This window comes from Caretta caretta, chromosome 10, assembly GCF_965140235.1.
Source record: "Caretta caretta isolate rCarCar2 chromosome 10, rCarCar1.hap1, whole genome shotgun sequence".
NCBI classification, from domain to species: Eukaryota; Metazoa; Chordata; order Testudines; family Cheloniidae; genus Caretta; species Caretta caretta.
Window position 1 is genome coordinate 47,003,066 of NC_134215.1, and position 25,483 is coordinate 47,028,548.

Below are 25,483 nucleotides of genomic sequence, written 5' to 3' on the forward strand. Positions count from 1 at the left end.
GGCCCTAGCTGGAAAGGAAAGGGGATAAATGCAGGGATCAGAGCAGCGAGACAAAAGGACCTATGGAAATAACAGCTGGAGAGCGAGACCATTCACCCCCTACCTGCGCACGGCGCCTCTCAGCTCGGCCAGCTCCTCCGCATCCACCTGGAGCAGCTCGCAGTCCTCCAGGAGCTCAGTATGCTGAAAGGCACACGGGAAGGATGGTTAGGCCTGACTAAGCAGTGCCAGGACCCCCTGCCAGTGCCTGGGGACACCTCAGGAGGAATGGGTACAGGAGAGCCCAGGGACATGCCAGGAATCCCCGATGAAGGAGCAAGCCTTGAAATCCACTGCCACAGACACAATGTTAGCACATAACCAGCCTTCAGAAGACAGACAAAGGAACCACCCCATTCCCCACCTCCCTGTCAATCCCAGGTATTTCTAGAGCTGGTTGGAAAAATTCAGAAATTTCAAGAAACCAGAAAAAGAAAGTCATGTGATTTTTGTGTTCTTTTTCCGTCCGGTTCTAGGTATGTCAAAGGGGCTCCTCACCTTGGGATCCAGAAGCTGGCCACCTTGCTAGCTACATTCCAGGGCACATCAGGATGAAGCTCAGTACAAAGCTGACATATAATCAGTGGTTTTGGTGGTGGGCTGGGTGGGGGTATTGACCATGGGGTTCTGAGCCTCTTGCTTCAAATGTCTTGTCTAGACTAGAAAACTTGCACTGGTTTAGCTAGATCAAATTAAAATCACAGTAGTTAAACTGGTGCAAAGAGTATGTGGATCTATATATAACCCTCCCACCATCCCTATGAGGGAGGAGTCCTTCTCCCTGTTCTTCAGATGGCGAAACTGAGGCAGATGGAAGGGAGGTGACTTGTCCAAAGTCACATGCTGACTTGGTGGCAGCTGTGGAATTAGAACCAAGGAGCTCCCAGCTCCCAGCTCCTGAGCTCAGTGACCCACTAGCTGGGGCGTAGATGAGAGAACGAGAAAGGAGACTCGAGTGGCTGAGTGCAGAGCTGGGGCAGGGGTGGAAAGATGGTGCAATCCCAAGGCTGCCAGGTGGGACAGAGAGGCAGCAACTGGCCTGGGGCTCACTGGCCATGACCCACCTTGGCAGACAAACTCTGATGCGCCACATGTGCTTGCTCCAGTTCCTCCTCTTTGTTTTTTAGAGCCACGGCCACCTGGTTCCATCTGTCCTTCCAGTGCTGGGAGACCTGCTGCTGCTCTGTGAGCTGGCCACACAACTCCTCCTGTTTGTGCCGCAGGACAGCCTCCAGCTCCATGCAGCGAGCCTGCAGGGCTTTCTTCTCTGCCTGCAACAGGGACTGCGATGCCCTGCAAAACAGCACGAGTGCTGCAAAGCGCCGGGCCTGGCTAATGCACCCAGTGATGCTGCATGGGCTTCTCCTACCCAGTCTTCCCCACAGACCTGCTCCCCACTCCCACCTCTGCAATCTCCTTGGTCCTCCGTATCAGCTCAGCAGGGCTGGTGAGAGAGCCTTCCCCTCTGCAGCTGCCTGGAACAGCCTCCCTCCCTCCACCTCCGTCACCAAATCCAGTGAGAAACCTCTCACCACTCCACTGCCCCCTCCCCAGTGACCCAAGGGGCCAATGGAACTCCCACTCCAGCATCCTTTCTGCCATCTGTACCACGCGCTGCCACCTGGAATCATTTCGCTCTGGGCAGCCTATGGGATACACACTGTGTGAAAGGTGCTAGACAGCACCCAGCGGCTTTGGGCTGAACTGCAGCAAAGAGAAGCCAGTTCATCAGATTATAGATTATTTAACAGCCAGGATGAGCTGTGCAGCAGCTGGACTGAAGGATGCCTTCCCATCTTGGCCCTGACCCTTAATGCTTCCACTCTAGACACAGAAGCAGAGAAGTAGCATGAAGAGCTCAGCTAGGGGATTCATTCTCTTTCTTTGTGCCTCTCTATTCCTGTCTCCTACCTTTCCTGCTCCCAATATTCGGGTACCTGAGCCCTTCGCAGGTCGTTTGAAGAGCTGCCACATCATTTCCCTGGCCTCCAGCATCCCTCTGCATCTCTGACTTCAGTGCCTCCTGTTCACCCAGCAGCTGCATGCGCTCAGTCTCCAGGGCCTGGATCCTATTGTTCAGGATCTTCTTCTCAGCCTCCAGGTGGTGGAGCTGACCCAGGGAGGTCTCCAGTCTCTGGTGGCTCTGACCCAGTTCAGAGGAGAGCTTCTCATTTACCTGCAGTGGGAACCCATGTGCATAGCTGAGACTTGGCCTAATTCACTGCAGTGATGTCCATGCACAGTACAGCAGCAAGTGAAATCTAGAAGCTGTGTATGACAAGATGGCAAGGATCTTGGATTCTGGTCCATGAGATCCAATTGACACCAAATGACCTACAGAAATAGACCAACTCAGTTCAGAGACATGAGGAGTTCAGGCATGTCCCACCCATGAAATGACTCTGTTCAGGTTACAAATTCTTAGGGCTGTTGATTAATCGCAGTTAACTCACGCGATTAACTCAAAAAAATTAATCACGATTAATGGCAATTTTAATCGCACTGTTAAACAATAGAATACCAATTGAAATTTATTAAATATTTTTGGATGTTTTTCTACATTTTCAAATATAATTGATTTAAATTACAACACAATTACAAATATTTGCACTGTAAAAATGATAAACAAAAGAAATAGTGTTTTTCAATTCACCTCATACAAGTACCATAATGCAATCTTTTTATTGTGAATGTGCAAGTTACAGATGTAGATTTTTTTTTGTTACAGAACTGCACTCAAAAACAAGCAATGTAAAACTTTAGAGCCTACAAGTCCACTCAGTCCTACTTCTTATTCAGCCAATCAGTAAGACAAATAAGTTTGTTTACATTTACAAGAGATAATGCTGTTGGCTTCTTATTTACAATATCACCTGAAAGTGAGATCAGGCATTCGCATGACACTTCTGTAGCTGGCATTGCAAGGTATTTATATGCCAGATATGCTAAACATTCGTATGCCCCGTCATGCTTTGGCCACCATTCCAGAGAACATGCTTCCAGGCTGATGACGCCGTTAAAAATATAATGCATTAATTAAGTTTTGACTGTACTCCTGGGGGAGAATAGTATGTCTCCTGCTCTGTTTTACCTGCATTCTGCCATGTATTTCACATTATAGCAGTCTCGGATGATGACCCAGCACATGTTGTTCGTTTTAAGAACACTTTCACTGCAGATTTGACAATGTGAGATTTCTAAAGATAGCTACAGCACTCGACCCAAGGTTTAACAGTCTGAAGTGCCTTCCAAAATCTGAGAGGGACGAGTGTGGAGCGTGCTTTCAGAAGTCTTAAAAAAGCAACACTCTGATGCAGAAACTACAGAACCCGAACCACCAAAAAAGAAAATCAACCTTCTGCTGGTGGCATCTGACTCAGATGATGAAAGTGAACATGCGTCAGTCCGCACTGCTTTGGATCGTTATCGAGTAGAACCCATCATCAGCGTGGACGCATGTCCTCTGGAATGGTGGTTGAAGATGAAGGAACATATGAATCTGTAGCGCATCTAGCATGTAATTACCTTGTGACGCCGGCTACAACAGTACCATGCAAACACCTGTTCTCACTTTCAGGTGACATTGTAAACAAGAAGCGGGCAGCATTATCACCTGCAAATTTAACCAAACTTATTTGTCTGAGCGATTGGCTGAAGTAGGACTGAGTGGACTTGTAGGTGCTAAAGTTTTACATTGTTTTATTTTTGAATGCAGTTATTTTTTTGCATACAATTCTACATTTGTAAATTGCACTTTCACAATAAAGAGATTGCACTACAGTACTTGTATGAGGTGCATTGAAAAATACTATTTCTTTTACCATGTTTACAGTGCAAATATTTGGAATCAAAAATAATAATATAAAGTGAGCACTGTATACTTTGTATTCTGTGTTGTAACTGAAATCAATATATTTGAAAATGTAGAAAACATCCAAAAATATTTAAATAAATGGTGTTCTATTATTGTTTAACAGTGCAATTAATCGTGATTAATTTTTTTAATTGAACCATTCATCATGACTAATTTTTTTAATTGCTTGACAGCCCTACAAATTCTAGATCTTTTCCATGAGCTCAAAATAGAGCCTCAGGGCTTCACCCCAGTTCCTGGAAAGTCTAGCCTGGGCACCAAGCTGCAGTGGATAGATGACAAGAATGTCATGAGGAGACAGAAGCTAAGGGCACCTGGATCCAAGCACCTCAGTGCTAGTTCAGATAGTAGAGGGGATTGTTGGAGAAGAGAAGGTCTACAGTCCTCCAGCAGAGGGTGGTGGTGGGCACGAACACAAGCTAACACTGTACCTGAGACTAGGGTGGCTGGTGGGGTAGGGCAAGTGGTTGGGAATATGGGAATGGAGGGAGCATCTTGGAAACCCACTTTACTAAAGCAGCTTATTACTGGCTCTTAGGGGGCAGTGGCCCTAGGGCCCTCATTTCACTGAGAAGGGTGGGGTTTGGAAGCAGTGCTCACAGAGCGGGGTCGGTGGGTGATGCCCGCAGAGTCCACTCGTGGCTCCCGCACCCAGCTCAGAGAGTCACTCAAGGAGTCACCTGTCTGAGGGTCACCAGCTCCTCCTTCATCAGGACCTTCTCCTGGTCCTGGCGGTTGGCCTGGGCCTTGGCATTCACCAGCTCCAGGTGAAGGTCTGACACTTGGCCGTTGAAGCCCTCTTGGCTCCGCTGCGCATGTTCCAGCTGCAAGGTGAGATCCTGCACCTGCTGGTGCAGCTCCACTTTCTCCTGAAAGCCAAGCAGCACAGTCACCGGGGCGGCTCTGCCAATTTTGCCACCCCAAGCAGTCGCTGCCGACAGAGCTGCTGCCAAATTGCCACCGAGCCCGGAAGAGCAGCGGAGCTGCCGCCGAAAAGCCACCGTGGCGGGAAGAGCAAGCGGAGCCGCCACCGAATTGCCGCCGCGGGACACAGACTGCCGCCCCATTCTGCATGCCGCCCCAAGCACCTGCTTGGAAAGCTGGTGCCTGGAGCTGGCCCTGACAGTCACCTTTCCCAATGGCCTCTCTGCACCCAGGGCTGATCTGGATTCCCCGGCATTCTCCTTTCTCCCACTCTGTTCCTCCTCTTGTGTCATTGCCTCTCTTCCCCACCACTCCCCATTGCCTCTCTTCCCCACCACTCCCCATTGCCTCTCTTCCCCACCACTCCCCATCCTCTCTCTCTCTCTCATTTGCCTGCGCCTACTCAATACCTTTAGGAACCTCTCCCTGTCGGACAGGGCAGGCTTCAGCTTCATGGTGAGCTCAGATACTCTCTCCTCCAGCCTGGCCACCTTGGAAGACAGCAGCTCCTTCTCCTGCCCAGGAACATTACACATCAGGATGAGAAAAAACAAATCATATTTATAGACTGTAACTGATCTGTGAATCCTTCCTGGCATGTGACAGAAAGCCATGAACAACTGGGGCAAATACCCTTAGCCAAATAGCTAAGGCCTCATTCAGAAAGGAATCTTTTGTCCTCCTTCTAACACTCAACAGTCCAACCAACTTACCCTGGAAGCTTCAGTTCTAGCCAATACCACCCAAGTGTCAAACCCCCCCATTCCTGAGGAAGCTCATAGAGAAGCTAGCTAAAGGCCAGCTACAAGCACATCTAACTGAAGCTAATGTTCTAGACACGGCACAATCTGGATTCAGGCCAGGACACAGAACTGAAACTGCTTTAGTAGCACAGATAGATGATCTCCTCTTGTCAACGGATAGAAGCCAGACATCTATTCTCATTCTCCTGGACCTCTCTGCAGTGTTTGACACTGCTGACCATGAGATGCTGCTGTCTAGCCTGACAGAGTTGGCTGGAGTCCAGAGTAACACACTAAAATGGTTTGAGCTCTTCCTGGAGGGATGCACCCAGAGAGTAGTGATGGCAAACTGCATCTCCACCACTTGTGAGCCTCCATGAGGATCAGTTCTCTCTGGTCCTTGTCAATATCTGCATGCAGCCAGTAGGTGAATTGGCCCAATGACATGGACTCAAATGCCAGCAACATGCAGATGACACACAGCTCTACCCACCCTTCACCGCATATGACCACGCAACCACCACAAAGATGGCCCAGTGCTTGGATGAAATCATCTCATGGATGAAGAACCGCTAGCTGATGCTGAGCCAAGCAAAACAGAAGAGAGTATTTTGAGGAGTTTGCAGTCATGGAGCAGTCTCCTTTGATTGAAGATTCACGCCCACAGTTGATCAATTCAGTGCATATTCTAGGAGTATTCTTGGATTCCTTGTTGATGCTGAGCTCTCACATTGCAACTGCCATGAGTAATGCATTCTACCATCTCTGGTTGGCTAGGAGACTCTGTCCCATCCTGGCCTCAGTTACTCATGCCTTCATCACCTCTCAGCTGGCCTACAGCACTGCGATATCCCTAGATGTGAAACCTTCAGCACTTAGGAAACTCCAACTAATACAGAATGCTGTAGCATGTCACCTCAGCAACACAGGCTACCATAAGCACATCACACCTGGCACATGCTCTCTTCCCTGACAATCTGTAGCATTTCAAAGCAAGTTGAAGGTCTCAGTCCTTATCTTCAAAGCGTTCCATGGCCTGCGCCCAGGGTATCGAAAAGACCTTTTAAAGCTCCCGGCCGAAGACTCCTGGTTTGCTCCTCTGGCACAGTGGAACTTTCAGCAACATGGGTCAAGCTCATCTGTGCAGGAAACAGAACCTTCTCTGGGGGTGATCCAATACAGGGGAATGAATTCCCCCAGGAACTGAGGACCATCCCAAACCTCACTGCTTCCCGCTCCAAGTGCGGGGCACATTTCTTTGACCTGCCTTCTCTAATACAAACACAGAGCACAGGTCTGTTTAACAAAAGACCCCCAAAGAAACAAACAAACAAATAAATAAAAACCCTACCAAAACAAGACCCTCCAATCCACACGCTTCTCCCCCTGGGGAGAGGATGAGCGAATAACCAGCATGTGTCAGATGTGCAGTCACATTGCATTACTGCAAGGTGCTCAGATACTACAGTGATGAGCACAGAATAAAAGCCTACACAGAACAGAGCAGAATAGAAAACGCAGCCATCCTGATTGCCAGCCAGACCACAGCACTGCAGCGCAGGGAACCAAAATCTAGATCTTCTACTCCACAAGTGCACTTCTGGAGCACTCAACAGTTTAGCCTCTTCTTGGGTCAGCCACAAGAGGGAGAGGGAGCCCACGAATGCCTAAACGTGTCTGACTTTCCAGCCAGTAAGGAGCCCCCTAGCGCATGTGTACACTAGTCACTTCATTGCATGACACCCCCATCAGACACAGATACGCATCACACCCGTACTCGCACACGTAGAGAACAGCTTGTCCTTCTTGTACTCATGGTGCATCAGCCAGTAGTACAAGGGGAGACCTTGTTCTACATGCTACCAATGGGAGCTCAATCACAGGCTGTTCGTTACTCAGACCCACACATTTCCTCCATCCCCATACCCGGCTGGTGCTGTTGTAAGCCCCTTGGAGTCTGCCAATTTCCTTGTGCAGTGCTTTTGTCGCCTGGAGCGAATCCGTCACTCTCTGGTTGGCCTCGTTGGTCTGGCTGAAAGCCAGCTGTTGCCCCTGGGAAGCAAAAGGAACAAGGGAACCTCTGAAGTAGGGAACCGAAACGCCTGAACTTCTGGGGTAGCTAAGCCCCATCTCTCCTCTGGAGAGAAGCTGGAAGAAGGGAGGAGCAAATGTGTGGACACCCAGGTAGGGGTGGGAGCAACTATTTGTACATCTTCCGGGAACTCTGCAGTGATTGGGTGGGGCAGCTGCTCAAGCAGCCTCATTTGTAGACTGAGAACAAGCATCCAAATTTTGGTGTGTTTATGGTTTGAGGTTCACCCGTCCCTAAGGAGCGTGGGGTGCAGTGAGGATACAGAGGCGAGTGGACAGGACAGGAAGCATGTGAGGGTATATATTGTAACGTACAGGCTTGGAGTGTCGGAGTGAATTGATACATTGCAGGCCTGCTGACAAGACACAATTTAAACGCGATTGCTTTGAGTCCAGGCAGTAGCAGGTGTGGTTTTGGAGCAGAAGGAGTGAGGAGTCCAGTCTCAGCTCCAACATGTGATGTTTCTAATTGTGTCTATTTTCTGGACCTCATGGACTCATTGGTGCCTAAATAGTGCAGTGAATCCTTTTCCAGCCCACTTGGGTACACCCAATCTGCAATGGAAGACCTGCAGCATGGCCACGGCTGGCCCGGGTCAGCTGATTCAGGCTCGTGGGGCTTGGGCTGTGGGGCTAAAAATTGCAGTGTAGACATTCGGGCTTGGGATGGAGCCAGGGCTCTGAAACCCATGAGGGGGGAGGGTCTCAAAGCCCAGGCTCCAACACGAGCCCGAATGTCTATACCACAATTTTTAACCCCACAGCTTGAGCCTCGTGAGTTAGTTGAGCCGGACTCTGGGACCCAGTGCCACAGGTTTTTTATTGCAGTGTAGTCATATCCCTAGACAGTGACAGGGGGATTGTGCACATTGGACCAAGGAACTAACCTCTTTGGCTGAGTTCAGCTGCTGGGTCATTTCATCCCGTTCTGCTTCCAGAACCTTCATGTGCTCCTTGTAACCACTCAGGGTTTCCTGAAGAGCTGTCATTTCTCGGTTCAGCTCCTCCTTCTCCTACAAATCAACAGAATGGATACATCAGCCAGCTAGGATGAGGCTTCAAAGTCACGAACCACCCCCTAGCATGCACAGAGCTGGGTGAATAGTAAACAACTTGATCTGGGAATAAAAGCCACCCAGTTTGGTTCGCTACAATCACAAAAGAGAGAGATTTTTAAGACCAGCAGGGACCATAATGATCATCTTATTTGACTTCCTGTACAGCACAGGCCAGAGAATCTCACCCAGTGAATCCTGCCTCCAACCCATCCCTTCTGATGAACATGACTGACTGTTTCACAAGCCTCCACAGGACTGCCAGGCATTGGTGAAAATATTCACAAATCCTGACTGTTTCGCAAACATTAGCAAGAGTGTCACAAACATTCCCTGGTCATCATTCTGCTATTTGAAAAAGAATCAGTCAACCAATCAGGCAGCAGAAATACCACGCAAGTATGGTGACCAGTAACGCCTCACAAATAGCTAGCACTGCCTATTCAGCGCAAACAGATTGCGAACCTTCTCCCAGGCTGGAAGTGATTGGGTAAACGTTTGTTCACAGGATTCAGGTTCGGCTCATGAACAATCCTAGTGTGACCAACTCACAATTAGACCTCGAGTCTTGCAATACCCGGTGCTTTTCGTAAAGCCCCAGCTGCTGGATTCATGTTATTATAGGAGAATTCCACCTTTCCTTTGTTAAAAAAAATACGTTTCTGCCACTCATAGTTGCAGAGAAAAGCTGGAATACTTGACCCAGGTGTTACTCAAAGGCTCTGTAATCAGGAGGTGACGGTAAAGAACCCAGGTACTGTTGGGTTTTCTTTAAAAAAGCCATGAATATTAAGTCAGCCTCATGATTTTGGAACACATGGGGTTGGCCATACTGCGATCTGCTAACCAAAACGGGGCTCAGTCCCTAACAAGTGCTGCCTGTAATGGCTAATACGACCAGCTCTAGCCTCTAGCCTGTGCCCAAGGGAGAAAGAACGAGCATGTCTATCTGCTGGAAGTATTACTGTTGTGCCTGTCACTTTAAGGGACAGACTGTGCCAATTACTCCTGGCCTTGGGGGCAGTGTGGAGCTGTACTCCCCAGCGCAAGATTACTGGGGGAAGGGGGCACAATCCCTGAGATACAAGGTGGAGGGGAGGGGTTCACCTGAATCCCCACCTCTGCAAAGTGTTCCCCTTTCGGTAGCCAGCCAGTCAGCGTGGACAGGGGCAGAGCTGGAGCACCGTCCCCCCTCTGCCTCCTTTCAAGAAGATTGCTCCCTGCACACACGCTGAGTTCAGAGATTAGGATTGTACCTAGCCTGTGTGCAGAGCAGGTCGGGCGGGGAAGAAAAGGGCAAGCAGATCTTTTTGCCTTCCCATGGAAGCCCCAGGGTCAGCCTCCCCTTAACCTCTGCGCTCTGATCACAGTGCCCATCCCACTGCTCCATGGGAGCAAGGCTTTTCAAAGTCTGCCCAGACTTCGCAGGCCACTGACAGCAGGGAGCCTGAAGGTCACTGCTCCCCTCCTCCCCCAGCCCTGTGCTATATTTAGCTCCTGAGAGTCCTCTAATTGTGGGTTTGCTGGCTGGGAGCTGCACATTTCCAAGTGTCCCGAGTCCAGGAGCAAACAGGGAGAATCACACAGCAGAGCCCAACACAGAGCACACGGGATGGCAACTCCTGCACTCATCCCCCAAAGATTTACCCTGAGTATGTGCAGGGGAATGAGGCTCCAGAGCAAGCCTGAAAAAGCCTGCAGGGACTTTAGGAATCAGGACACATAATATTAACCCTTTGGTCTTCCCACTGCCCCAAAATCTTTCAACCTCTGCTGTGCAATTCCAAGGGCTGCAGCCTTGGACCAGTGCAGCATCCTAGTGCATGCAATTGCAAGTGCCCCGGCCCTGTTCCAGTGCTACAATCGTTATTGCGGGCAGTTGATGGTGCTACTGCCCGATGCCAGGGCTCCATCCCCTACTATGTGCAATGCTTTCTCTGAAATGTTTGGGCCCAGCCCCAGGTAATAGCCACTGGGGTTTGCTAGGCCTTCCTTACCACAGACAACCTCTGGCTGGGACTTGGGGAGACTGAGTGGCAGCTCATTCTGCTCAAGCAGGATTTGGCCTTCACCACCTCCATCTCCAAATTAAAGATCCTAAAAAACAGACAGACAGACAGCAGCTCCACCCGGCTTCCATTCGTCACATCCCAATCTCTCTGTCACTTTCTCAACTGCCCCTCCCCCTGCCCTCTTTCCAACAACCATGTCCACTGGCTGGGCACTACCTGACAGCTGTCCCCACCCCCATGCTCCAAATGGACCCCTTGTCCAACAGCTGCTCCCTGTGCCCCCTCTAGAGATGCCCCAGACCCAAACTGACAGGTTGCTCCAACCCCCATGCTCGCTCCCAACCTCTGGGCCAACCACTGTCAGCCACTGTCCCCTGTCCCCACCACAACCCCTTTCCCTAAGGAAGAAGAGTAGGTTACGTTGGTGAGTTCAGTGCTGGTGAAAGGTGCCAGGCTGACTTATACACTGAAGTCCTTTGCTTATCCAGAGAACAGGTACAAGGGACAGAGCAGGGCACACACCAAACCTGACCTGAGGGGAGTTCATTCAAACCCTGGCCTCTCTGCAGCCAGGGAGACAGCAACGGCCAAATCTGGGGTCTGCGTTTTTGGTGTGGACACTAGTCCACTAGGACTGGACTGAGACCTTCTACAGAGAAACTCATCGCACACAAGCCACTAAACAGGTCTCAAGTGAGAAGAACTTTCACTCACTCCCCACTGGCCAGGGCTGGAGTGGACATGGATGCCTAGGGGCACTCTCCACCTCCAGTCCCGAGCCACCTAGTCTCCTGGGTTGGGGCAGCTGCCCCACTGAGAATGCAGGCTGCTGAGGGAGGGTAATATGGTGCTGACCGAAAGATTTAGACTAGGATTTCCAGGTGCACCTAAGGCAGGTAGGTGCCTAACTCCCTTAGGTATGCCTAAAACCTCCACTCTAGCTCAATGATTTCACATGCTAAACAAGAAGCTCCTTAAGCTGCCGTCTTCGCCAACCCACTGTGCACCCTCGTCTCTCTCTGTACGGTACCTCTGACCCTGTTGCAGCTGCCTGCATCTTACGTACTCCTTGTCTAGACTTCTTAACCCAAAGCCTTCCTACCACCACCACCCCCAATTCACGTACTTCTCTTGCAGGTCCCCTCTCTGTTTCTGGTCTTCATAGCGGGACAGGTCCAGCCAGCTCTTTTCCTTCTCTAATTGGGTGAGGGAGCTTTCCATCTGCTGTGGGAAAGGCGAGGTCAGGAGAGAATTCAAAGGCAAGCAGCTTAATTTTATACTAAACCTTGAAGAGAACAATGCCAGAGGAGTGCCACTCTCTATTCTCCATGACAGAGGCCAGACTATTCCCAACAGCGATAAGCCAGAAGCTGCTCCAGCCTCCCAGATAGGCATCTCTAACCTTCAGGATCATAAGCTTCTAGTTCCTCAAATGAGAGCACATGCTAGGGGACACAGCCTAGCTAGTGCAAAGCCCACGGAAGTCAGTGGGATCTTTCCATTGATCTCAGCAAGCACTGAGCACGCAGGCACAGAGAGTGTGAACAGCACCATCCCGCTTCACTGTACTGCTTTCACCCTCTGAAGGATGGGCACACACTGGCTCGAGTCATCCCAATGGAAACAAGTGAGCAGCCTGCCCAGACCATTGAGATGTAATGTGCTGCATCTGAGAAGCTTGGAGTTGGTTAGACTCATCAGGCTTGACCCTGAGGGGTCCTGAGCACATGTAGCTCCTATTGAAACCAATGGAGGGTGCAGGTGCTTAGCATGTCTCAGGGTCAGCCCCAAAGTCAGGTGAGTGTCTAGAAGAAGGACTAGAACCAGCAGCTCCTCCTGTGTCCCAATCAGACAGGTCCTCACAAACTCCCCAGGCTTTGGAGAGACTCCAGTTTACCTTCTGTTTAATGGAAAGTAGCTCAAACTTCACCCTGTTGAGTTCCAGCTTTTGCAGCGCTTCTGCCTGGCCCTCTAGCACCCCAGGAGTGTCCCGCAGAGAGGGCCCCAGCGCCGCTGTCCTCTGCACATTCTCTGGTAAAGATCCCCGCAGGTCCAGCTCCAATCCACTCCACACCCTTCGAGCCAGTGGCCGCATGGGACCATATTCTTCTGTGCCCCAGTCCGGGAGACGAGATAAAGAATGCCTCCTTCTGAGTGGTGGGCTGGAATGCTTCCTGGCACATTCCATGTCACTGGTTAAAACTCTGCCAAGAAAGAGATCCATCCTTTTTAATTTTAACGACTGATTGAAAGGCCTGGGAAGGCAGAGCAACGAGGATAGCTAACAGGAGACCTCAATGATGACAAGATGATCCTTAAACCATTGTTCACAACTCATTAGTCATACCACTTGTCTTTAAAGGTTACCTGGTGCAATGGATTCTGGGGCATAATTAGGAAAAATGTCTTGTCCAACCTCTATATCCTAGAAGACTCTATCGACAACTGGAGAACTAGTAGGATGATGTCATCCCAAGTATCAGGTAAATGAAACCTGAATGACTGAAAGGAGAAGGGATAACTCCTATGTAACTCAGATGCCCTATAAACAGCTAGAAGAAAACCTCTCTTTGTTAAAGATTCAATACCCACCCCAGTTCCTTCAATGAATGGCTGAGAAAGCTAACAGTAAACACCTGATACCTCCAGGGAGTCCTCAGGCAAATCCAGGGAAGACCAGATGTCTGTTACCAAATGTGTCCCAGAAACCACCGCACTAAGTGCAGCATTGCTTCAAAGGAGGCATGGTGGGAGGGAGAGGTGGAATCTGAGAGCCAAATGCAGCCACTACACATGGCTGAGCAGAAACATGGCCTTCCTTTCTGGTGGGAGTGAGCAGGACTAGAGCAGGCATAAACTTCACTGCCAAAGCTTAATTCCGAGAGCTACCAAGCACCTTTAACTCCCTCTGATGTTAGTGGGAATTGCTGATACTTAGCCCATGTCAGGATCAGGCCCCTTGGGAAGAGCAGCAGGGGACAAAAGTATTGCTGAGTGATCATTATGGTCCCTGTGCTATTCCAGTGACTCCTGAGAGGCAGTACCCTAGGCAGCCACCTGCAGTCCTGACACCTGAAAATACCCCCAGTCCTGCTGGTGTCCTACAGGTGAATTCCATTGAATTACACTGAGATCCTACTAAAAAAACCCTGCTGCTTCTGCAAGGCAAGTGGAAATTTAAAGGCCTGGACTCTACTTCCCCTCTGCTCTTTGCTCAGGGGCTTTCTTTGGTAAAATCAGAGTTATAGGAATGCTAGTGAAACCATCATTTCAGTTTGGATGACTGTATGGATGGATACGTATGGGGATGAACAGATCAACTGATAGATCAATCAATCTTAGGGACATTTTTCCCATTATAGTTCTCAGGGGAAGAACACATTTCTTATTTTAAAAGGAAATTAACCAAAACCAGTCACTCCAGAGTATGAATTATGCTGCAGTATTCCACAGCTGATGCAATTAAACTCATGTGATTGAAACAACTTACTGCCCAGTAATTCACAACCCCAGATATGTGGTGTAAGAACATAGCAATTGCCTGCCTGAAACTCACCAATGATAAATCTAATCCAGTCCCCTGCATGCGGGATGCTTTCAAGGAAGGAGAAAACCTCTTCAGGCACCGAGTTGTGCAGGGCTATACCCAGCAGGGAAATTTCTTCCTGGCTGCAAGTGGTGATCAATTTCTGGCCTGAAGCATGAGGATGAACAGCCCTTGTTTTGTCTTACCTAGTGTGACTGCAGATGCTATTTGTCTGGCTGTGAGTGTCTGATCCATTTTGAAATGTGTTAAGCAAGCTGATCCAATAACACACAGCAGCAGGGAGTTCCGGTTGTAACTTATTGCTTAAGAAAAGGATCTGACTTGCTCTGTAAGTATTTCTTTCTGTCCTTCCATCCATCCACCTAAACTGTACTTATATAAGAAAGATTCCTTGCAAATCTTCCCAACAAGCAAGTTTTCTGCACCCCTCAATCACAAACAATTCCACTCGATTCCCACGGGATCCCTCCCATCCCAAGCTCTTTTAAAACTGAACTTACATCCCACTATCTATGGAGTGGATCCCTCGCAAGGGGCTCATGGACCTGGCTCTTTCGATGTGCTTGGGGCTAAGAGAGCCCCTGCTGGACTCTCTCCATGTGCTGTTTGCGTGGCTGGGCTCCCGGGGTCCTGGCGTCCCGTTCAGAGGGTTCTGAATGAGGTGAGGAAGAAAAGACTGATGCAGAGGACAGGGATGTGCCACTTCCATCTTGATCCCCCCCTTGATACACACACTCACATTCTCTCCTTTTCACTCTGCCCGTCCCCCACTGGAATCACTCCCCATCAATGTCAGCGATGTTGCCTGAACAAAGGCAGTGAATCATGGGAGCAGTCACTAACAACCCCTGCCACCCAGCCACCTCATGAACGCTCATGGCAACGCAGTTCAGCTTGTGAGGGAGAGGGAATCTGGGGTGTGGCAGAGGTAATGCCCATGGCCTCTGTGCCAGAGGTGAGATCACGGGGGATTGCTGGCATATTGCCCTCTGAGCAGTTTGAGTGTGCCAAGGAATCGAGTCCCAGACCCATCACCAGCAGGACATCAGCCTGCTTTATCTTAGGAGCCACATGGTATGATAAGCAGAAGGCCAGGGGTGGAACATGACCCCTTTGCAGGAATCCCATGAAGCCCCAGAAAGGTGCCTGGTCCCCCAGCACGAAAGTCAAGCTGGTCCCATTACCTCTCCTTGGAAGGGGACCTCTGACGAGGGGTAGCTGTTTGTGTAGCTCCTCTCCAGCTCCGACACAGAACAGGGTCGAGATGCCTGTGGGCGTCTTTTACTATTCTCAGGATCCTGGCAACCCCAACCTGAGACCCCTGTGTCAGTGCCATGCTGGAAGCATCCATCACCGCTGTATCGGGACGGCAGGCCAGGAAAGCTGCTCTGCTTCTGGTGGGACATTTATGGCCCAGTGGTATGGGGGGGGGGGGTGCCCTCCCTCGAAGGGTCATCAGTGCAGCTGAGTCTCAGGTACTGACATTTGCTTCACGTACGGCACTTTCCCTGGAGCTTCCAAGGGGAATCTCACAGATCCAGATCTATGGGACATGGAGAAGATGCAATCCAGCTGTGGCATTGAGTGCCAGAGGCCTGTCACCAAGGGCAGCAAAAGGAAGAATCAGTGGATACCCAACAAGGGAATTCATATGGGATACCTCACCCTGCAATGTCACTCACTACTGCGCCACCTCCAAGCACATCCCAGAATCCTCTGTTCCATTTCCCAGGGTGCCGTGCGAATCGGCACACTGCGCTATGGGGCAGATCCTCTGGCTGCAATCGGCTGGGCAGATCTGTATAGTCAGGACACTGAAGAGAGGGAACAGGAGGAGGCTTGCAACCCCAACCTCTCCCCTGGACTGTGCTGGTAGCCGCACTGGAGGTGAAGGCCATTGAGAACCCTTTGTGTTTTCTCTCAGATGTCACAGCGCTGAGCACGGCATAAACCCACAGACAGATGGCTGCATCTCCTCTCGCGGAGGTGACTTCCTGAATGAGCTCAAAACCAGGAACGCCCGTATCCCACCTCAGTTGCAAGGCTGAAGGCCACTCTCCCCTCCCAGTCACAGAGCCCACCTGGTCAATCCCACAGCAAACATCCCTGTGGAGGTGAGTGACACAGGCAACGATGCTGCAGAGGGAGGCGGGAGGCTCTGACCGTGGACTTGGAAGAAGAACATGAGTGGGCAGTTAAGGCTCAGTGGTTCCTTGGCAACGTCAGCTCCCAACATGGGGAGAGTCCGAAGGAGGAACCTTTTCCCCCAGCTGGCCCTATAGCTCCAAACTGGACCCCATCTCTATTCACAATGCCCTGCATTTGCCAACACAGGGTGTGTGATCAGAAAAGACCAAGCCCTGGGGAACGTGAAGTGGCCGCGCCCTCTGCTCCAAGCTCTGGCCAGGAGAAACGCAGGCACTGGGGAGAGTGCAAGCAGAGCACTGGTAAGTGACTTACCCCTCCGCGAGTCTCCCCGCAGGCCCTCGGGGACCCCGTCCGACTGAATCTCCAGGGCGTCTCTTCGTTCAGCTCAGCTGCTGTACTCACCACCTCTCTCCATGTCAGGAAACACAGGACTGCTGCTGCCACGGCAACCGAGATGGCAACAAGCTTCAAAGTGCCTGTTCCCCCTCTCCTGATAAACTGGCTCCGATTGTGACGCGTAGGCGGCTATGATGGGGGAGCGGCAGGGGCACCTGGCAGAGTTACTCACCAGCCGCAGCAGGCCCACGCTTCCCCACACACCCTGGGCCCCTCTCCTGCCACTGTCCCTCTCTCTCTATGCTCAGCACTTCCCTGGGAATGAAAGTAAAACTGCCCCAAACCTGCCTCCCCCACTTCCATCCTGGGCCCCGGGGATAGTGGAATCGTGATGATGGAGCTGCGATCCCATGTGAGGGAGCTGGGCGTTGAGGGGCTCCATCCCTGGTAGCAGTGGGGGGTGAGGGTCGCCACAGACAGTGAATTTGTAACTAACCAGATCCCCCAGCCAAAACCCTCCTCCACAACTAAACTCTCTGCTTTCAGAACAAAAAGCAAACCTCATTTCTCTGGCTCTGCCTTCCTGCAGTAACTGTCTGGTTAAAACAAAGAAATCTGATCTAGCCTTAAACTCATGACTGGCAAAGTGCACAGATATAAAAAAAATAAGATACTTCCAATCTAACTAGAGGGAAAACAGGCAGAGAGACATTAAGTGACTTGCCCAAGGCCACACGACAGAACAGTGGTGAAGCAAGGAAAGATGGCAACTTCGTATTTGGTTTTTAATTATTTTAAAGATTCTATTTAAGTAGCTTAAAATCTCTGTTGAGTAATTTACTTTTCTCGATAACGAAATGCAACAGGTAGCAAATCGTATCTGTTATGTGGCAGATTTCAGAGTAACAGCCGTGTTAGTCTGTATTCGCAAAAAGAAAAGGAGTACTTGTGGCACCTTAGAGACTAACCAATTTATTTGAGCATAAGCTTTCGTGAGCTATAGCTCACTTCATCGGATGCATACTGTGGAAAGTTTAGAAGATCTTATTATATACACACAAAGCATGAAAAAATACCTCCTCCCACCCCACTCTCCTGCTGGTAATAGCTTATCCAAAGTGATCACTCTCCTTACATTATGTATGATAATCAAGGTGGGCCATTTCCAGCACAAATCCAGGGTTTAACAAGAATGTCGGGGGGGGGGGGGTAGGAAAAAACAAGGGGAAATAGGCTACCTTGCATAATGACTAAGCCACTCCCAGTCTCTATTCAAGCCTAAGTTAATTGTATCCAATTTGCAAATAAATTCCAATTCAGCAATTTCTTGCTGGAGTCTGGATTTGAAGTTTTTTTGTTGTGTCAGTTTTCTTTCAATCCCCTCTTAGTTCATTTGCAGTTATAGGTGCGCTGCCTTTCCACCTGCCACTTATTCTATACATCCCTTTACAGACACCATTTACCTAGCACTCCACATTCCCCACTGCCTGCACAAGCCTTCCAACAACAATTACCTCCCAAAACGTCCATCAAGTCTCTTTCACATACTGTACGTGACTCACCGGCTATTAATAGCAGCAACCACTGATCCCTTTATTAGCTTTTCATTGACATTCATGTTTGCACTCAAAGGGGGAAAGGGGGCTGGGAATCCAACCCCCCTCTGAATGCTGGCAAACTAGCCATGCCAGGGATTCCCAGATCCAGGGATAAAGCCTGCCAACCCTCCATGTTCAAACTCATGAGTCAGGCTGCAAAAATATGAGATTTTTTTTAAAATACATGTTGGGTTCTTTGTATTTTTCTTCAAGACTTTTCAAGCATTTCTCTGCAACCATGAGGGCAATACGCTTTATATAAAAACGAAAGCTGAGCGTCTCACATACTCACATGACTCCAGGAGCTGGGGCTTTAAGGAAAACACCAAATATTGTGAGACTCGTGATCAGATCACGAGGGTTGGCAATACTGAGTGACCAGAGGTAAGCGAGCACACAGGCTGTAAGCCCCCACCCAAGGCATACCCATGGCACAGGAGGCTCTCTGACAGAGCTGTAGAACTAACTCTCCCGCCCCTTCTCCCCCATGCTGCAGGAAGCCCCAGCACAGGAGGCATTTTGAGGGCCGTGGGGGCTGGGGCATTTCAGAGCAGGTGAGGTGGGCGGTTCACCTACATGCACCGCAGTTGGCCCCAGTGAAGGGAGCATTTTAGAATGGGGGGAGCGAGCTAGAGCACTTCACAGCAGGTGGGTGGCAGAGCTGCACCCCAATGATTTTGTAACCGTGCAGCAGGCAAGTTAGAGCAGCTTAGAGCTACCTTAGCCTGCACCAGGAGCCAAACCTGCCCTCAGCAGGTCCTGAATAAGGAAGACGCTAGCCCCTTCTCTGTCCCTGGACCAGGGATGAATCTGGCTCAGTGACCACACATGCACATACACATGCGCCCCATAACAGCCCGATCAAGGGTTCCTTTCACAGAAAAAGCAAGCTGTGACTGTTTTTAGATAACTCAGCAGAACAAACTCCCAGGGAGTGACAACATGACTTCACTGAACGCTCTTCATTGCAGACATGCTAGGACAGATAACACAGCCCAGCTAACACTGGCAGTATCCCTGGGGCAGAGGTGAAAGTAAGCCGGTCTGGTCTGGTATGGCGTACCGGCAAGAGCCGGTGCGCCGTCCGGACCGGCTCCCCCAGGCTGGCGATTTAAAGGGCCTGGGGCTCCCAGCAGCATTTAGAGCCCCAGGCCCTTTAAATTGACACCACAGCCCCGCTGCCGGAGCCCCCATGTAGCGGAGGCGGCCGGGAGCCCCGGGGCTCGGACAGGGATTTAAAGGGTCCAGGGCTCTATTGCGGTAGCGGCAGCTGGGAGTCCTGGGCCCTTTAAATCACCGCCAGAGCCCCGGCTACCGACACTACCCCAGGGCAGTAGCGGTGGCCGGAGCCCCAGGCCCTTTAAACTGAAGTTCCTGTCTCAAACATTAGATACTGTACTATACACACTTAGGGTTCTTTCCTGATCCCACTCACAGATCAGGGGAACAATTGCTAGAAGAAGGTCTTGACAAAAGCAGAAGTTGGGGGCATAGCAGTTGTCAAGACAGCCAGCAGCCTGCAGATGCTTTGAATCCTGGGGACCCACCATCCTTGCCTGTATATGGGCTGAGGGAAACCCTGACCCACTTGACAAGACAAAGGAAGGGAATCCTTGTTGAATCCCTTGGGAGGAAAAGATGTAGGCCAAAAAATGGCAGGGGTTCTCAGGGGCATGTGTAGCAACTTGAAATTTCTCGTTTTGTTTTTTCAGTAGGCTAGATTGGGGTTAATAGAGTCCCTTTAGTATAGATGAGATCCTTTGCATGGAATTTTAAACCTCCTTACGGCGTTTAAGAGAGAATTCTATCCCTGATACACAATTCTAGAGGACAAAGAAAAGGAGGACTCGTGGCACCTTAGAGACTAACAAATTTATTTGAGCATAAGCTTTCATGAGCTATAGCTCACTTCATCGGATGCATTCAGTGGAAAATACAGTGGGGAGATTTATATACACAGAAAACAGGAAACAATGGGTGTTACCATACACACTGTAAGGAGAGTGATCAGGTAAGGTGAGCTATTAATTAATTGGTTTCAGAGTAACAGCCGTGTTAGTCTGTATTCGCAAAAAGAAAAGGAGGACTTGTGGCACCTTAGAGACTAACCTATTTGAGCATGAGCTTTTGTGATGCATCCGATGAAGTCAGCTGTAGCTCAGGAAAGCTCATGCTCAAATAAATTGGTTAGTCTCTAAGGTGCCCCAAGTCCTCCTTTTCATGAATTAATTCTAGAGGATCTCTTAAAAATTCCACAGAGATGATCCGGCTCCCGCAAGCTGCTCCCTACACGTGAGACCCTTAAGGGCCGAAGCGCTTCATGGCTTTTCCCTAAGAGGTGCGACTCCGCAGCCCTGCAGCGAGGCACGGCCTGGACGGTGCAGTTAAAACCTGCAGCAGGGCTGTGGCTAAAGGCAGGTGTAGCGCTCCAGAAGGCGGGGTGCGAATGCAGGGGACGTGGCAGGGGCTGGGCTGAGCTTGTGCCAAGCGACCCCCTGGCAACAAATACAATTCATTCATGGCTGTTAACCAAGGAAAGCAAATGCAATACCCCGGGGCTTTGCGCTCTCTGCGCGAGCACGCTGCACAGGTGCCCGGTTGTACGCCAAGCCCCTGCCTGTCCCCGCCCGGCCGCCACGTGCCCCAGGAAGAAGCGGGTTTTCCGCACAGGAGTCCTCCAAGAGCATAGAGCGGGTGGCTAGAGGAACCAGGAGCGTAGGTAGAGCTCGGAGGAGCCCTTCTTGCCGGCGTGACGGGTTGTCAGTAGGAAGGCGGTGCGCGCGCAGCTCGTGTCGTGGTTGGAGGAGGTGGCCGCAGGGTGCCCGCTCGCGCCGCAGGTCTAGCCGGAAGCGGAAGCAGTGGCGGCGGTGCAGGGCCTGAGCGGAGCCGCCGAGCGCAGCTCTGAGGGGGTGCGGGACGGTGAGTGCTGGGCGCCCGGCCGCGACAACCCCTGGAGGCGGGGAGCGCGAGCGGGGCCAGAACATCCGGGAACTCGGAGTGGGGGAGGGGGGAGACCCGGATGGGGCACGGGACGGGCCTGGCCTGGCTTGGCTTGGCCTGAGGGCCGAGACGCGCTTCGCCAACGCCAGGTTTGAGCGCTTCCCTCCGCGGGCCTTCCCCGCCTCTGGGGCTGACCCCTCTCCGCGAGGGTCCCGGGGCGCCCCTTCCCTGCCCCCCGCCCTTGGGGCTGACCCCCCCCCAGCCCCCGAGGGTCCTGGGGCGCCTGCTCCCCGCCCCTGGGGCTGACCCCCCCCCCCGAGGGTCCCGGGGCGCCCCCCTTCTCTGCCCCCGCCTCTGGGCCTGTTTTGTTTATGCTGTAGGGTGTGTGTCTGGAACCAGTTCCTCTGCTGGCTCCTGTGAGATGGGGGGGCGGGGTTTTGAAATTTACAAATATTTTCACAGCTGAGCCCCGGTTTTGGAACGTCTGCTGATGAAGATGATGTAGAAATAATATAATTGTATTGGGTGAGATAGCTGACAATCCAAAATTAAAACCCTTCTATGTCCATTTAAAAATTTTCATTGCTATGATCACATGAAGGATGCAAAGGGGCCAAAGTCCTTTTTTGCAACTCTGAGATAATGACCAAGTGCCCTTCTTTGTAATATGCTGCATTGAGGAACAACACTGTGTTTCTTACGGGGTTTTGTTAAAGCAGAAACTGGAAACCCCTTTGTCACAGAGTGGTTTGGGAGATGATTTGTTTCTGTGTCTAGCTGGATTGGCAGATGAGAGAAGTGGATACACAGATTTGGTAGTCAAACGGATGAAGGGAGGGGAAATGTTCACCTGTGGTCTTAGAGGCTGAATACTTTGTGGGTTCTACTTTAGTGTCTCAATCACGAGGCTGACACCTTCAGGGAAGTAGTGTTTTGCATTGTTCCCTAGCCACCATTTTCACTGTCTGAAGAAACAAGCTGTGCTGATGGGTCCAATTGAAGTTTTGTCTAGATCTCTTCAGGTAGATGTGAGGTCACCGTGATGGGATGGTAGAATATGGTAGGAGGAACCATTGACGCTGCTGGTTAAGGCTTTCCACTTCAAAAGAATGGGACTTAAGGTGTCTCAGACAGTAAATGGAGATAAAGTAGAAATAAGGCAGCAGAAGAGATCTAGAAAATCCATACACGATGAGGGAGAAACCAGGAATGAGTGCTTTGTTCTAGGGCATTATTAGTTCAAGATCAGCTTTTTTTTTTAAACTTGATTTATTTTTTTTTAACCAGACTTGAGGGCTTTCAAAATCTGACAGGCTTTCCACAATTATGTCTACATTTTGCATTTCTCTACTAAAGAAAATAGACTTAATTTTCTCTTCTAGCACTCATGAATTAGTCCAATTCTGTGGCGTTTGAGTTGTGAATACTGCAAGGGATACTGAGAGAATAAAAATCAATTATTTTTAATTTTTAAAAAATTGTTTTTATTTAAATCAGATTTTATTTAAAATACATTTTCTTTTAAAATATGGTTGAAATTAAATTAGAAATTACTAACCATGGTAATGCTTAAACTTATTCTAATCTATTAAAATCATGTAAATAAACCCAAATGCTGCATCAATGAGCCCTCCTCAAATTTTAATGCATTAAATGGTGCTCTTTTTTAAAAAATTATGTACAGAACCAAGAGGAAAGTGTAGAAATTAAGAATCTGAATAAATGTATGTTAAGATGTATAATTGGTTAAATAAATGTGAATAGATATAGCATATCTCCCTGGATAGCAAAAAGTAGTATTGCCCTTACACTAAATTTTTATATTTGGTCGCAGATCAGCTCATTTTCGTGATTATACCAATTGATGTGAATGAACCTTTCTTTAGGAAAATAACTAAAAAATACAAATGCAAAACAAGATTAAAATTGATGACTTAAATCACTTTGATTAAATGGGAAATGGAAATGGTTGGTCTTGCTTTTTTAAAAACAGTAAAATGTTATAACTTACACTTTGGCCCTAAATTGATCTGATGGTGGCCTTTTAAGAGGCTTATAGTTTGTTCCAGCTTCCAGTGTAACAGTGATAGTTAATTTCATTGTTAACTTAAAAGATGATCTGGCCCATGTTCTCTAAACTGGCCAAGCTGTCCTCAGATGCTCCCTGATCCTGGAGCTGGCACCCAGGGTGATCCAAGCTAGAGTAGCCTTCAGGCTACTGTCTTACATGAAGTACCAACAAGGATTTTTGAGGAGCTTAGTGTCATTGTGCAGGTTGTCCGGGCCTCTTTCCGAGGGGGAGGGGCGTAAGAACTGCTATGACTGCTTTATGCCACTAGAGGCTTTCCTTATGCCAGGGAATCCTCCTGAGGCCATTTAAACCAGGATTTATGACTGCTTTGCACTGGAGCAGGGCAAAGCAGTGAGAGGAAACTGGATAATCAATCTCTACTCTGGCCACTGCATTCTTAAATCTCACTTGTCTTTTGAATACGTGTGTGTGGAAGATTCCCTAACAGATACCGTTGAAATCTGTTTGTTCTGCAAATAAGGACTCCAGTCCACTAGAAACTGGCCCAAGAACACCATTTTGCATGTGAGTGAAAAGCTGTTTGGAAGCACTGATTTTTTTCACACCATATTAATATAGTCTGGATTCTAACTATGATCAAGAAGTGAAAGGTTCTGTCTTTACTTACAGATACTCTGAGCCATCCACGTCTCTTTTGTGTCTGATTATTTAGGTGTCATTTATCTTTTTTTTTTAAACAGAGCATCAGTGCTCTTTTGTATTAAAGGGACACTTTATTTAATATAGTCAGTTTTTAAAAAGTTAAAATAGTGTCAAGTCTTACATCCGCTCCTGAGTCTCCCTGCCAGTTTCTGTAGTTTTACAATCACTTTTCCTGTTTAACAGTGTGTTCTCATCCTTATTGCTTTTGTGAAACAGGGTAAACTAACTGGTATACAGAGGAAACAGTGAAACAGATTCCAGTTTATTGTAAAGCAAATAAACTGGAAAAAAAAATACAGGGAAAAGTTTTTCCTAGCTTCTTTCAGTTACAATAATTTTAGGTGTTTGTAACAAAAGAGGGTATAAAACTTTTTAGAAAAAAAGTGGTTTTTATGTTGATGGTGTCCCTGTAATGTTTTTTGGGGTTTGGTTACATGCATTGCTTGCTTTGTGAAGCCTTTTTAAAATTATAACTTCTAATTATTAATATTGCTGGTGATGGATGGCTTTTATGGGAATTTCCTCCAACTCTTTGGGCATGGTTTCTGTTTTCATGCTTTTTGCTTACTATGCAGTGAGCTGTATGAGGCTTTCAAAAAGTCAGTAAAATGTGAACAATAAGTTTCAGAGAATATTGGCGCTCCTGAACTCTGTGTAGAAGTTGGTGGGGACCTGGGTGTAGGAAACTAGAAATGTTTGCCCCTAGAGGAAATGACAGTTTTTACTTGAAGTGCCTTTCTTATGTCCCTAGATGCATCACTGCAAGAGATATCAATCCCCTGAGCAGGAGACCTACATGAGTCACAAATGGAAGAGACGGAGGTCTCACAGCAGAGAATATGAAGGAAGATTGCGATACCAGCCTCAAAGGGATCTTCCAAGGAGATCACGGTCTAGAAGGTGAGAGCTGGTTTAATTGGAGGCTGGGATTCTCCTCTAAGATTCTAATCAGATTTCAGGGATAGAATTGGGTGGTGATAACATTATCAGCATTTCCTGATCATGGCTAATAGCTTCAAAATTGGAAGTAAATGGGTTTGTTTCTGAGCCTCTTGTTAAATCTCATATCCAACTACGTCTCCTTTCTAAAATACTGAGATACGTTAAGTATTGATGAAATACCCTGCCCTGGAGTCAGTGTTTCTCAGTACTGATATCAAGGAGTGAATTAAATCTCTAATGTCAAACCAAGTTGTCTTCTGAAATTGCTGCCCAGATTTAGTTAGTTAGGGTAGAGTGAAAGTGTTACCCTAAAATTTTAAAAAAGAGAGCTGTTTTTAGTTCAGCTATATGTGATCCTTCCTAATTTGACCCTGCTTAAATTCCAGCCTTGTTCAAAGCATCCATTGGAACAAACCAAATAATGCATAGGTGCAAATAAATTTAGCATAGGCACTAAGCATCTGCTTCAGGGAACTGTGCTGGGAACTGTAACATTTGCA

The 25,483-nt window shown here is 48.9% G+C and overlaps 2 protein-coding genes across 10 annotated transcripts in view; one reads left to right on the forward strand and one right to left on the reverse strand.

Moving 5' to 3' along the window:
* LOC125643910 (uncharacterized) overlaps window positions 1-17,074 on the reverse strand; it is a 39,191-nt gene extending 22,117 nt beyond the window's left edge. The window contains exons 1-13 of one of the 7 annotated variants that reach the window (XM_048867175.2): window positions 16,746-17,074; window positions 15,470-15,880; window positions 14,786-14,937; window positions 12,669-12,942; window positions 11,865-11,962; window positions 10,724-10,823; window positions 8,559-8,684; window positions 7,507-7,632; window positions 5,248-5,352; window positions 4,594-4,782; window positions 1,977-2,215; window positions 1,104-1,332; window positions 104-183 (exon numbers count right to left, since the gene is read on the reverse strand). In XM_048867175.2, coding sequence (XP_048723132.2) covers window positions 104-183; window positions 1,104-1,332; window positions 1,977-2,215; window positions 4,594-4,782; window positions 5,248-5,352; window positions 7,507-7,632; window positions 8,559-8,684; window positions 10,724-10,823; window positions 11,865-11,962; window positions 12,669-12,942; window positions 14,786-14,937; window positions 15,470-15,691 — 1,940 coding nt within the window. In that variant the 5' untranslated portion in view covers window positions 15,692-15,880; window positions 16,746-17,074. Of the gene's footprint in view, window positions 1-103; window positions 184-1,103; window positions 1,333-1,976; window positions 2,216-4,593; window positions 4,783-5,247; window positions 5,353-7,506; window positions 7,633-8,558; window positions 8,685-10,723; window positions 10,824-11,864; window positions 11,963-12,635; window positions 12,943-14,785; window positions 14,938-15,469; window positions 15,881-16,745 lie in introns of all 7 variants that reach the window. The other 6 variants (XM_048867176.2, XM_048867174.2, XM_048867173.2 and 3 more) reach the window with 6 other exon arrangements.
* CLK3 (CDC like kinase 3) overlaps window positions 16,713-25,483 on the forward strand; it is a 32,676-nt gene continuing 23,905 nt past the window's right edge. Inside the window, exons 1-2 of one of the 3 annotated variants that reach the window (XM_075132957.1) lie at window positions 16,713-16,732; window positions 24,793-24,941. In XM_075132957.1, coding sequence (XP_074989058.1) covers window positions 24,793-24,941 — 149 coding nt within the window. In that variant the 5' untranslated portion in view covers window positions 16,713-16,732. Of the gene's footprint in view, window positions 16,733-21,128; window positions 21,287-21,376; window positions 21,457-24,792; window positions 24,942-25,483 lie in introns of those variants that run through there. The other 2 variants (XM_048865972.2, XM_048865973.2) reach the window with 2 other exon arrangements.